Raw genomic sequence first — 13810 nt, 5'->3', positions numbered from 1 at the left:
GGTGTATAAAAATTTGAAATAAGCCTTAGTAGTACATCCTGTAAATTTATTTTATGTTTTCCTTTGGGTAATTCCTTATGAATATCATCCCTGGGGACCCTGCAAAAGATTAATCACCACAAAATTGTGTGTATTTAAAAGATAGTTCTTTTTGATTTATCAGTGATAATTCATGCAATTTTCGAAGATCTGTCACGGTTTAGTTGGTGAACAGGTACATGAAAATCCCAGGTATTGATTCGGAACTTGTTTTTGCCCAGAGCTCTGAACGGTTGTGTTTTGTGTCGTTGAAGGAAACTGTTTACCTCTACACATTGAATACTTCCGACACCAAATGTGTGGGGCTTTCCTCCCACCCGGACCAGTTCTTCTGACACCAGCTGGGTGTCTTACAATTCACTTCCGACACTGTCTCCCTGGAGTTGGTGTCAGATCTGGCAGGTTAAGGGCTCAGTCCTACAAGACTGTCCTCATTTCAGATGCCAGTCGAAAGTAGGAGGTCCCTAGGTTCTCAGGTTACCCACACTTGTGTCTGACTTGGCTCCAAATTGGGGGTTCCCAGTGCCCCTCCTCAGGTTTGATAATTTGCTATAACAACTCACAGTACTCAGGCAGACACTTACTTTTTTAAAAAAATAAATTTATTTATTTATTTTGGCTGTGTTGGGTCTTCGTTGCTGTGCGTCGGCTTTCTCTAGTTGTGGCGAGCCGGGGCTACTCTTCATTGCGGTGTGCGGGCTTCTCATTATGGTGGCTTCTCTTGTTGTGGAGCACAGGCTGTAGGCATGCGGGCTTCAGTAGTTGCGGCTTGCGGGCTCTAGAGTGCAGGCTCGGTAGCTGTGGTGCACGGGCTTAGTTGCTCCGCGACATGTGGGATCTTCCCGGACCAGGGCTCGAACCCGTGTCCCCCGCATTGGCAGGCGGATTCTCAACCACTGCGCCACCAGGGAAGCCCGAGACACTTACTTATGCTTACCAGTTTATTATAATAAAGGATACAGAGGCACACAGGGTGAGGTCCTGAGGGTCCCCACAGAGTGTGGGTTCCCCACCCTCCTGGCAGGTGGCTGTGTTCACCCACCCTGTACTTTAGGGACTTTTTATTGAGGCTTCATCACGTTGCTATGCTTGATTATTAACTCAGTCTCCAGCCCTTCTCCCCTCCCGGAAGATGGGGGTGTGAAGTGGAAAGTTCTCAGCTTCTAATCAAGGCTTGGTCTTCCTGGGGACCAGCCCCCATCCTGAAGTGACCTAGGGGCTCCAGCCACCAGTCATCTCATTAGCATACAAAGACTCATCACTGGAGACTCCAAGGCTCTGAGAAGCTCTTGTGTCAGGAACTGAGGTCAGAGACCAAATATTATGACAAAAGATGCTCCTAATACCCCTATCACTCAGAAGATTATAAGAGTTTTATAACTGTGGAGCTGTGTGTCAGTAGCCCAAGACAACGATCAAAATAATCACAGTGGTTGAAAATGTTTATTCCTGCCATAGGTTACTTGTCTGAGGACCAAGCACAGAAATGAGTAGAATCACAGATTATGGCATTTCTGGTTCAGCTTCATAGATTGAACTCTTGAGGAGCCCACACCACAGATTCTAAGTGTCTTTTCTCCCAAAAGTCTTCCCAAGTCTTGTTTGGTGTTAGAAAGCCTTAAATTTACAGATACTTTTATGTGATCTTAGAAGAACATAATGTTTTTAGTTAAAGGTAATTATTTTGATAAGCTTCATGGGACATAAGAAATGGTAAAAAATGTTATTTGTCCAGTATATACTTATTTTCTTGAATATGTGTTGGGGGGGGTGGGTCGTACAAAAGGGGGTGTTCTGTAGGTTCCAAACCCGGGGATTATTTTCTGGTATAGAGAAGATTATAATGCTTTTTTTTTTTATAAATTTATTTATTTATTTTTGGCTGCGTTGTGTCTTTGTTGCTGCACGTGGGCTTTCTCTAGTTGCGGCGAGTAGGGTCTACTCTTCGTTGCGGTGCGCGGGCTTCTCACTGCACTGGCTTCTCTTGTTGCAGAGCACAAGCTCTAGGCTTCAGTAGCTGCGGCTCACGGGCTTAGTTGCTCCGTGGCATGTGGGATCTTCCTGGACCAGGGATTGAACCCATGTCCCCTGCATTGGCAGGCGGATTCTTAACCACTGCGCCACCAGGGAAGTCCTATAATGCTTTTAATATAGTACTCTCACTCCTGATTAAAGCAAAGCTGTGAATCTTGCTGGGTTTAAGATGTTTTAAAATTCCTTATATACAGCCCTTTTAAAGCCTGAACTTTAATACAAAGTTGATTATTTTTTAAAGAGAAATGAGAGTGTTAATATCATTATTACCTTTTACTTACTGTTTCCCTCTTCTGACTGAATTTTGGTTTCCTTTCTTCCTTCGTGTCATGGTGTTCAAAATAAAGGATATTTAAGTAAATGCTTTTGATGTGGTTTAGTTAGTTGACAATCTAAATGGAGAGTTTTTCACATAGAATTTTCTCTATAGTACCTGTATTCCTTGAACAAGTAAAAACCAAGCACTTCTGTAGAAACTTCTTTTTCTGAGCAGCCTCGTCTTGTGACTCAAGACTTGACTTCCCCCCGGGTATTTGGTCTGTACACACATCTCAGATGTGCTCTTTGTGTGTTGGTTAAGGATATTCCATAATTGAAAACAACAGTTCGTATTCACTTTTGTTGGCAGTTCTAATCATTTGTTTCCACTCCTGCCTTTTAAATTTTTATTTATTTATATGTTCTACCCCTCCCCCTCCTTTTTTTTTTCTTGCCTTTTTTAAAAACAGAACTTAGTACTTTACTGACTGACCAAGCACGGTAAACAAATGACTGTAGAATGTAGAGTGTCAGGTAAGAAATAACAGATGAGCCCCTGATCAACGAGTGTAACCAATCATTCCATCTCTTCAGAGAATCAGTCCCCAAGCTGTAATGTGTGCATAAACATAACTTTTTTCTTATAGAGGCTATTATTATGACTCTTTATTTTCTGTGTTTTCTTGAAAATTGCCATCTCATTGATGGCCTTTCTAATAATTGTCTTCTATATTTTCTTATAGTACTTTGTCAGACCTTTATCAAAATGGGGCTGCTGTCATCCTTCGCGTGTAGTGGTGAGTTTAGCTCCTTGCGGCTACATCACAGCAGAGCTATTATGCACTTAATGAGGTCAGCTAAGGAGAGAGTTCGTCAGGTAAGCACTAAGAAATGTACTTGGAGTGTGATAAAAACATTTTCATTTCAAGAGAACTGCATTTTAAAGCATTCTGAAATCCTGATTATAACATAGGTTTATTCAACGTTATAACATCTGTTTATTCAACAGATGTTTATCGAATGGCTGCTATGTGTTAGGCTCTCTTGTAGGAGCTGGGGTCCAGGCAGTGAGCAAAATAAAAGTGTCTGCCCTGGGGCGGGGGTGGTGGTGGGATGAATTGGGAGATTGGGATTGACATATCTACACTAATAGGTATAAAATAGATAACTAATAAGAACCTGCTGTATTAAAAAAAAAAGTCCCTGCCCTCAGGGAGCCGATGTTCTGACAAGCGGGCAGTAAACAGGAGAAAAAGAAAAATACATGGGGTGTTAGGTGGTGGTAAGTGTTAAGGAGAAACATAAAGCAGTGAAGGGCATTAGAAAATGTTGGGAGGGGCCGTGTAGCGTGGCAGGTAGGACCTCGCTGAGACAGGAGCAAGGAGCTGAGGTTGAGGAATAAATCACGAGGAGGGAAAGCATTCCAGGCAGAGGAGCAGCTGTGTGCTGGCCTGTTTGTGAGGCTGACAGGCAGCCAGTGGCAGAGGTGGAGTAAGCAAGCGGGGAGAGGCAGGGCCGAGGGGCAGATGGAGATGGATCTGGAGACGTTTTAATGTCTTTGGTTTTCACTCAGTAAAATGAGAAGTGTTGCAGGGTTCTGAGCATGGGAGTGACATAATCTGACTTTAACAGGTTCTCCCCAGCTGCTGTGTTGAGAATACACAGAGGAGGGGACTGAGGGCAGAAGCAGGGAGACACGTGCAGTCATATAGGCACAAGGTGCTGGGGGCTTGGAACGGTGACACGGGAGCAGTGGTCAGTTTCTGCTTTTATGTGAAGGGGAAGCTGGCGTTGTTTGCCGGTGGCGCTCCTTGGTAAATCTCAGCTTTGTCCTTGGATGGCAAGAATATAGCTTTTTCACGGGTGATCTTTTAGTTAAGAGAAAAATGTCTTCAATTGCAAACTCTTAAGTAATATTGAAAAAACCATCGGGTGGGTGTGGTTTTTTTTTTTTTTAATATTAGTTTGAGCATTTATACTAATCTAACATTGGATTTTGATAGATTCCTTATTCCATGAAATTTTCAAAATGTTTTTTAAAAATAACTTTTTGATTTTAGGGTCCTTGTGAGGATAATTCTCGTATCCAGAAGATCAGGTATGTGTTGAATACTTTTTTGACTATGCAAGGAGTAAACTGATCCAAAAGAAATCGGGATTAAGAACTAATCCTGAATTAATCAGAAATTAGTAGTGGGATTAAAAATAACGTAGTTAGGGTAGTTTATGAAAATTAAAAACATTGTAAAATTAAAAACTTTTTAAGATTTGCTAAAAATTTTGTAAGATTTCTCATTCTCTCTTTGACCACCCTTCCCCCGCAATTCCATGTGGATTACATAAGCCCCACTCTTAATTCAGAGCACTGACATCCAGTCCCTGTCAGGGGAACACCACTGAATTTCGGCTGTATGTAGGAAATTCTCGTTTAAAATCTGTAACTGGTCTGAATCATTAAGAAATTTAAGTAAACTTATCACTGAGCTTAGCTACTTAACTCCTGCCTGTTAGTCGTCCTTAGGATTCCTGTTAAAACAATAATAATAATAATATTAACTTAATAATTATTAAAACAATAATTTCTAATTGGAATACTGATTACTGGTAAAATACTTAAAATTAATGATCCCCTTGATATCTCTATTACGCTATTGATTCGCTTATTATCAAATGTTTTCTTCATAGAGAATGAAAACTTTCATTTTAGCTCATCCTTTCCAAATTATCACAGTTTAGTGATAAGCGAGGTTTGCCAGGCTAGTAATACAGGGAACATGGTCTGTCTTAGAACATTTTGGTTCTCTCATGTTTGGGGATTGATTGATTGATTGTGTTTAACTTTCAGATCAAGGGAAGTAGGCTTTGAAGCACAAACTTCACGTTACTTGAATGAATTTGAAGAGCTTGCCATCTTAGGAAAAGGTGGATATGGAAGAGTATACAAGGTGGTTTTCCACATATTTGTTTTGACCCCCTACTCTAAACAATGTATTTGCAGAAGTTGTTTTCATTGTTACTATTTAACGTGCTCAAAGGAAAATTCCTAGAAATCACGTATGTTTACTTTTTATTTAGATTTGTCATTTACAGGGACGTGGGCAGGTTTTAATGTTTTCCTAACCACGTTGGTGAGTTAGGTGGATTCTGGAAACTTTGAGGTTTTGTTCTGTAGCTAATTTCTATTAAAAATGTATTACTTGAAAAAGTTTTGCTGCTGTGTTTTGCACATAGCCTTTTTGCTAACATTCCCATTCTTCAGACCTAGAGATTCTAGGAGTTGGACTCTCCGTACAGTTGGAAAAACTCTTAGTCTAGTTGACTACAGCTGACTTCTCTGAACATAGTAAAGGGGATGCATAAAGCGTGGAGTCCAAACCACTGAACCGCCAGGGAATTCCCCAGGACGTGTGTCTTTAGCTTAATTTTATCTCTTTGGCTACTTTGGATTATCTAAGGTCAGGTTAAAAGAACTTTCTTTATTCAGTTGGATTTAATGGTACAATATACTTTGTCTTTTCCTCTACTTTTAGGTCAGGAATAAATTAGATGGTCAGTACTATGCAATTAAAAAAATCCTGATTAAGGGTGCAACTAAAACAGATTGCATGAAGGTATGATTTAAAACATTTACTTATTTTGAATAATCGAGTATTTAGGTCCTTCTGAAAGAGTTTGTGTGTGTGTGTGTTTGTGTATTTGGGAAATACTTGGTGATATGGATTGCAGTTTACTAGGAATGGGTTACCATAAAATAAACATCAAGATTAAATTTTTATTTGACTTAAATTTTTTATAGGCACTTTAGGTTGACCACATTTCAGGGTCATTGCTGGGGAAATTAATTCTTTAAGTAAACTATTCATATACAATATATAACAAGCTTTTTATGAAAAACACAGGCGCTCAATTCAGGTCCAAGTCTTCTCCCTGACATGCTGTGTGATCCCAGGCAAACGACCTAGTCCTCTAAGCCACTTCTGTCTCCTGCCCTTGAAAGTAGTGGTGACAAGAATGGTTTTATTTACCTTGGAGGTCTGGACTTACTTGTAGGAATGAAATGAGGGAATGATTATATATGAGCCATGGAAAGTGTAAAGTGCTATATGCATGTCAGTTATTTAGTTGCTATAACAACTGCAGGGCTTCCCTGGTGGCGCAGTGATTGAGAGTCCGCCTGCTGATGCAGGGGACACGGGTTTGTGCCCTGGTCCAGGAAGATCCCACATGCCGTGGAGCGGCTGGGCCCGTGAGCCATGGCCACCGAGCCTGCGCGTCCGGAGCCTGTGCTCCACAACGGGAGAGGCCACAACAATGAGAGGCCCGCATACCGCAAAAACAACCACAACAACAACTGCATTTGTCTCTCACAAAAGTATTCCCATTATTTTAACACAGTCTAGATTCCTCGTACAGAGGGAACAAGTATTATTTAATACCATGAACGTTCAACAAATTTGTCGGTAAAAACCAGCTCTAAGTATGTTTCTTCTTCAGGTGCTACGGGAAGTTAAGGTGCTGGCTGGTCTTCAGCATCCTAATATTGTAGGCTATCACACTGCCTGGATAGAACATGTTCACATGGCCCAAAGGCAAGGTGAGCGGTTTTAGATGAAGCAGTTGAAGGGTTGGTAAATTTCAGCCCGTGGGTGACATCAGGCCTACGTCTGTTTTTGTGCACCCCACAAGCTGAGAATTTTTTTTTAAAGAGTTAAATCAAAGGAAGAATTATTTTGTAAAGATTATATGAAATTCAAAATTCAGTGTCAGTAAAGTTTATTAGAACACAGGCTCGTTCGCATGTGTTATCTTTGGCTGCTTTTGCACTACGAAAACAGAGTTGAGTAGTGGCAGCAGGGTCCTCTAGGGCCCACAAAACCTGAAATATTTACTGTCAGGTCCTGTACGGAAGGTTCGATGAGCCCTCGCATAGTTGAACAGCTCTGTTTTTGTCTTTTCTAAAATCTGCCAGTCATTTGAATAAGCTTGGTGTATTTGCATTTTGCCAGAAGGTCGTGACATTTTTAACTTCTTGTCTCATTTGGTCTTACTTATGTATTTTAGCTCTGCCTTTGACTATAAATTAGAAAACTGGGCTGCTTGAAGATTTCCTTTTGTTTCTGTTCAGCAGATAGAATTTCTATTCAGTTGCCATCTCTGGAAGTGATCTCTGACCAGGAGGACCCCAGGTACGTGGGCTGCCGTGTCCTTTCACACCCTAGACGTTACCTCCCGTCACCTGCCTTGGGTCGCCTTTGCCTTTTACACCTAGGAACTCAGGAGTGTTTTAGACTTCCTTTTGCTTATTTTCATTACAAAATGTTAAGTTATTTTCTTCCTTCTCTCAGGTATTTCCTGTCAGTATTTTTAAGTAAATGCTGCTGCTGGACAGATGGGTTGTCTCTTTTGTCAGGAGTTTACCAGTCAGTTTCATACAGGCTTGAAGGAACAGTTGAGGTACACTGGATCTTTTTTTACATTGGTTTTTATCTTTACTGTTTTTTTTTGGCCTCCAGAGATCAGTGTGATGTTAAAAGTGATGAAAGTAACAGCCCATCCATTATCTTCGCCGAATTCACCCCAGAAGAAGAAAAATCCTTGGGAGAATCTGGCGTTGAAAATCAGAATAATAGATTGGTGAACTACAGCGCCAGTGTAGTCCCAAGAGATGCTGGTGAATTTGAACCGTCCCTTGAGCCCCAAGGAAAAGGTGTGGCTGACGAGTCTTCCAGATCGATTGTTGGGCATCGGCTGCCACTTGGGCATAATTCAGACCTGGAAGAGAATTTCGCATCCACTGAGGAATCTTCTGAAGAAAACTTAAACTTGTTGGGGCAGACGGAGGTTAGATGAGTTTCCCAGAACCTGCGCATTTGCTGTTTCCCTGTAATAACGGCGTGGAGGACGGTGATTAGACGCGGCCGGCCCTGCCCCGCAGGCGGCTTCCCTCCTCAGCTCCCGTCCCTGTCTCTGCCCTTGCTCTTCTGCCCTCGTGCTGCCTCCTGACACGTGGCCCGGGTATTTGGTCCTCCCTCCTTCTCTTAGTAAACTCCTCCTGGTCCTTTTCTGGCCTCCCTGCCTGGGGCATCTCATAGGTCCACCCTGGAGCAGGAAGCAGCACACACGTTCTGTTTCTGTGGTTGGTGAGCATCGTGCTATCAAAATATATTTATGCAGAAAGATTTCCTGTATTTTGGAACGTGACTTTAGAACATGTTATTAGAACACAGAATAGCTGTCTGAATGGGTGGATCACCAGGTCAGCTTTCAGTGTCCTAATTACAGTAATTAGGATTACACTGATGTGCTGGTGTTCTCTCCCTTACTGAGTGTTAGTATTTAAACTTGAACGTTAACAGGGTCTGCGCATAACCTGTCGTGTTGGGATCACAAAACTGTATATACCATCTGTACACTCACACGTAGCGTTAATTCTGGCTGTCCAGGAATATGAGGTTCTGTATTTTTATGAAACACAAAAAACTTTGAGTAGGTTCCCTGAATATAAAGGAGTTGAGTTTGAGGGACTTTTCATCAGAATCATTTCATTGCTCTGTAATACATTTGGGAAAATTTCCTGAATGGGCTACAGTGAGCTTAATTTTTGCTTACTTTTTTCTTGGACAAATTATTAGTTATGTGAAGCCAGATAAAGTGTGTGCATACTCTGGGGTATCCATAGAGTAGCAGAATACCATACAGCCAGCCTGATGCTGTATCTTCAGCTTTAAAAACTGTTTATCTCGAGAGCAGACTAAACAGTTTCAGGCCCACGGACTCTGTCACGTTCAAGAGCTTCTTCCATTTAATACCTGCCTAACCCCAGCCGGGCCTGCCTCTGCCCACTTGGGTCATGACGCGTTGTGTTAAGTATTGCTTTAGTCCTCTGTCTCCTTCACTAGACTTCGGGCTTCTCGGGCAGGCTTGTGTCTGTAGTCTCTGTCCACAGCCCGTAGCCTGGTGCTTGGCCTAGGGTTAGGCAAGGGAGCATTTGTCCGCTAAATGGTGCAGATGGGAGCCAGTGGTGTGTCGCCCCCTAGGTGCAGTACCACCTGATGCTTCACATCCAGATGCAGCTGTGTGAGCTCTCGCTGTGGGACTGGATCAGAGAGAGGAACCAGCAGGGCCGGGAGAGCATGGATGAATCCGCATGTAAGTACCATGTGGGTGTTCAAGGGCTGGGCTGGGAACTACAGACAGGCCTGCCGCCTTCTGCCTGCAGGTGCTTTAGATTGGGGGAAAAATCACATTTTTAAAATATAAGTAGGTATTTGGAAGTTAATATTTTCTGTTATAGATACATAGTTTGTTGATATTTAAGAGTACTATGCTAGAATTTAGTATAATGATTTCAGGTAGAAAAGTCTTTTAAAAAAATTTTAAGGGAAAATTTAAATATTTGTTTTACTTTTTTAAACTGAAAATGTGATACTTTGGGACTTCCCTGGCAGTCCAGTGGTTAAGACTCTGTGCTTCCACTGCAGGGGGCACGGGTTCGATCCCTAGTCGGGGAACTAAGATCCTGCATGCCGTGCGGTGTGGCCAAGAAAAAAAGAAAAGACTGAAAATGCGATATTTCTATAAAAAGAAACCTTTAAAGAAACCCTGATAGAAGGGCATGTGGTCAGAAGTTTGTCTCCCTCAAGATCCACGTCCCCCGCTCCCCTGCAGTTATACAATAGCCTCTAGAAGCACTCTGTTAGGTTAATATTTGTAGAGTATTATAACACTGGTTCTCAGCTTAACACTGCACGTAGAAATCACCTGGGGAACTTTTAAAAAGATGTTGTCAATAAAAAAAAGTAACTTTACAGTGGAAGAAACGTGACAAACGCCCCCTCAGCAAGTAGTCAAGGTCAGCATCGACAGCGATAACTCACGTTGATAGTATGTGCCCTTGATAAGAGGCTGTGAGAAGGGCACAGTATCTCTGTGCTTTTCCTCCCCCAAACCCATAACCCCAGTCTAATCATGAGAAAAATAGACAAATCCCAGCTGAGGGACATTCTCCAAAATACCTGACCAGTACTTCTCAAAACTGTCAAGGTCATCATAAACAGGAAAAGTCTGAGAAACTGTCACAGACCAGAGGACCCTCAAGAGGCATGACAACTCAGTGTAATGTGGTATCCTGGATGGAATCCTGGAACAGAAAAAGGACATTAGGTAAAAACCAGGGACGTCTGAATAGGCTGTGGACTTGTATCGGGATCGGTGCATTGTGACATGTACCAGACTGATGTAAGGTGTTGGTGACAGGGAAACTGGGTGTGGGGTAAGTGGGAACTGTCTTCTCAGGTTTTCTGTAAATCTAAGACTGTTTTTAAAAATGAAATCTTTTTAGAAAAAGGGTGTTGTCTGGGACCACACCAGTAATTTTTCTATAATTGGTCTTGGATAGGGCTTGGCCTTTGTTATTTTTTTGTGAAAGTTCTCTTGTTGATTCTAATGTGCAGCCAAAGTTGAAGTTCACTGCGGTAGATGATCAAAATAGGGGATGCGAGTGACCTGATTTTAAGTAAAGGCTCAACTAAATATCAATCATTAATCATTTGCTGTTCACTCCTAGTGACACTATAACCCTTTATTTGGCCTAAAACACAGGTCAGTTGGCCTACTCAGAATCTTAGACTAGCTTCCCATGGAGACGGAGACATAACGTGTCTCTCCAGCAGCTCCTCAGTGCCCCTCTGTTTGCCATGAAATTAGAACATGCCAGACTTCGTTCAGTTCAGTCATGGTAAGTGGTGCGTGGGGTATTTTTAAGGCCCGGTAAAACTGGATCCTTGGCCTGCTGCATGCGCGTTCTAGTGCTATGTGCCCATCTTTGTGGAAAGAGAATCGTTCATTCCAGCCCCGTGTGCAGTTAATCTTGAAGCTTACGTTGGGAAAGTGAGTCCTTAACGAAGTGTGGGGTGAGAACTCTAATCTATACCATCCAGTACGATAAACCCGTCAAAACAGTGAAGGCAAGAGATGGATCATACTGCTAGCAGGATGTATATTTTTCTTTTAAAAAATATTTTAAAATAAAAAGTTTTATCTTTGTAGCATTCCAGCCCTGTGTGTCCAGCTTTACATCAATCACATTTTTTACGTGAATCACTCCCAGCTCCCATGAGCGGCACACCTGGGTTTGAGTCATGGCTCTGGTACTCACCAGCTAGAAGGTTTTGGGCAAGTCAGTTACCAGTTTTGTCTCTATCCTCACCTGTAAAATGTGGATCATCCCCGTTTTATGGGGTTATTGTGAGGATTAAAGCAGTGTCTGCGAAGGATGTAGCACTGAGTGGAAACTGTGATCACTGGAGCAAGCCTGTGTATAATTACTGAGTCCTCCAACAGTTACCTACCGTTTGGATGTGTTAGGTGAGTTAAAAGGAAAACCGAATCAAAGACAGACCAAAGTAAGGTAGTTATTCTGAAAAGTTGGGAAAGTCAGAAAGCCCTTCTTGCATTTCTTCCCAGACAGGTTGGTCACTTCAGGGGCGGGGGGGTGGGCGGGGGGGGTCATACTAGAGGTACTTGTAATGGAACCATTGTTTTTGTTTTATTTTTTAAATTTTTATTTACTTTCTGGCCGTGCCACGAGATTTGCAGGATCTTAAGTTCCCCGACCAGGGACTGAACGCGGGCCCCGGTAGTGAAAGCGCAGAGTCCTAACTACTGGACCACCAGGGAATTCCCTGGAACCATTGTTTTTACACACACACACACACACACACACACACACACACACACACACACAGAGTTTTCTGTCTTAAATACTTGAGGTCCCTAAATTATATGCTAGACAGTGTAAAAGGAGGGTGTGGAATAGGTTTGAGCTCTATAACAAAGTCGGCTCATTCAGGGAGAAGGGAGCATGTGGTGCTCTTGTGCTCAAAGGTAAACAATAGGTTTATGATTTTATTTTATGTATTTATTTATTTAATATATTTATTTATTTTTGGCTGCATTGGGTCTTCGTTGCTGCGCGGGGGCTTTCACTAGTTGCAGCCAGCGGGGGGCTACTCTTCGTTGCGGTGCGCGGGCTTCTTGTTGCAGTGGCGCGGAGCACGGGCTCTAGGTGCTTGGACTTCGGTAGTTGTGGCTCGTGGACTCTAGAGCGCAGGCTCAGTAGTTGTGGCGCACGGGCTTAGTTGCTCTGCGGCATGTGGGGTCTTCCTGGACCGGCGCTCGAACCCGTGTCCCTTGCATTGGCAGGTGGATTCTCAACCACTGTGCCACCAGGGAAGTCCCTGATTTAGTCTTACCAAACCTCTCCACCCTCTAAATTCCCATATTATGTTATGATATTAATAGATTAATTAATTTGTTTACCTTTTCCCCCCTCTACTTCATTTGTCCATCATTTTTGGAAAATGTGGCATTCCAAATCTTCCAGGCAATAGAAGCTCACCCCTTGGGCCAACATAATTTATCTTTTTTCTTATTCTGTTATTTGTAATAATGTGTTTAATCCACAGCGGGCCAGGACACCAGATTTATTAGCATTAAACCCCAGATGTCAGGGGTTGAAGGGGACTGAAACGTAGTTTAATCTAGTCACCCGACGCCTGAGAATTGTTTACAGAGCAGTTAATACAGGGGCTCTGAGTGACATGAGAGGTCCTCTCTTTCTGGTGACAGAAGTCCATCGACTCTTGGGAGCTAGTTTGCAGTGGCTTCTTTGTTTGCTGATTTCTAGGTTTGAAACCATTGTGGAGTATTGACTGTGTTGACAATCTGAATGTTGTGTGGTGTCAGGTGTTAATGTATTTATAACTACGTTCATTACATGTTTTTTTAATAAAGTTATTTATTTTTCGTTGCGTTGGGTCTTCATTCCTGTGCGCGGGTTTTTCTCTGGTTGTGGTGAGCGCGGGCTACTCTTCGTTGTGGTGCATGGGCTTCTCATTGCAGTGGCTTCTCTAGTTGTGGAGGAGGGGCTTCAATAGTTGTGGCATGTGGGCTCAGTAGTTGTGGCTCGCGGGCTCTAGAGCGCAGGCTCAGTAGTTGTGGTGCATGGGCTTAGTTGCTCCGCAGCATGTGGGATCTTCTTGGACCAGGGCTCGAACACTTGTCCCCTGCATTGGCAGGCAGATTCTGAACTACTGCACCACCAGGGAAGTCCCCTCATTACAGTTTGATGTTATGTAACAAGTGAAAAACTATTAGAGAAATAAAACTATTTTTTTTAACTTAAAGGTCCTTATGTTATGGCCAGTGTTGCAACAAAAATTTTTCAAGAATTGGTGGAAGGTGTATTTTACATACATAACATGGGAATTGTACACAGAGATCTAAAGGTAAGTGGGGAAGATTAAATCATTGACAGCTGCTTACAGGGATGACTTGGGTATTGGTTTATTGAATTAAATGAGATCATGTACCCTAGTTTATTTACCTCGGAGGTTATCATTACCTTTATATTGTATAAATCATTGTTCCATAGGTCTAGAATGTGAAAACTTTAGATTGAATTTAAAAGGAGTAATCT

The 13810-nt window shown here is 42.4% G+C and overlaps 1 protein-coding gene across 2 annotated transcripts in view; it reads left to right on the top strand.

Annotated features, from left to right (window-relative positions):
- The window catches only part of EIF2AK1 (eukaryotic translation initiation factor 2 alpha kinase 1), a 30663-nt gene that overhangs the window by 6858 nt on the left and 9995 nt on the right, over positions 1-13810 (top strand). Inside the window, exons 3-11 of one of the 2 annotated variants that reach the window (XM_060122435.1) lie at positions 3075-3208; positions 4392-4429; positions 5177-5276; positions 5862-5942; positions 6826-6925; positions 7460-7517; positions 7845-8172; positions 9369-9480; positions 13519-13619. In XM_060122435.1, coding sequence (XP_059978418.1) covers positions 3075-3208; positions 4392-4429; positions 5177-5276; positions 5862-5942; positions 6826-6925; positions 7460-7517; positions 7845-8172; positions 9369-9480; positions 13519-13619 — 1052 coding nt within the window. Of the gene's footprint in view, positions 1-3074; positions 3209-4391; positions 4430-5176; positions 5277-5861; positions 5943-6825; positions 6926-7456; positions 7518-7844; positions 8173-9368; positions 9481-13518; positions 13620-13810 lie in introns of both variants that reach the window. The other variant, XM_060122434.1, reaches the window with a different exon arrangement.

This window comes from Lagenorhynchus albirostris, chromosome 15, assembly GCF_949774975.1.
Source record: "Lagenorhynchus albirostris chromosome 15, mLagAlb1.1, whole genome shotgun sequence".
NCBI classification, from domain to species: domain Eukaryota; kingdom Metazoa; phylum Chordata; class Mammalia; order Artiodactyla; family Delphinidae; genus Lagenorhynchus; species Lagenorhynchus albirostris.
This window is presented reverse-complemented; position numbering and strand designations above follow the sequence as displayed.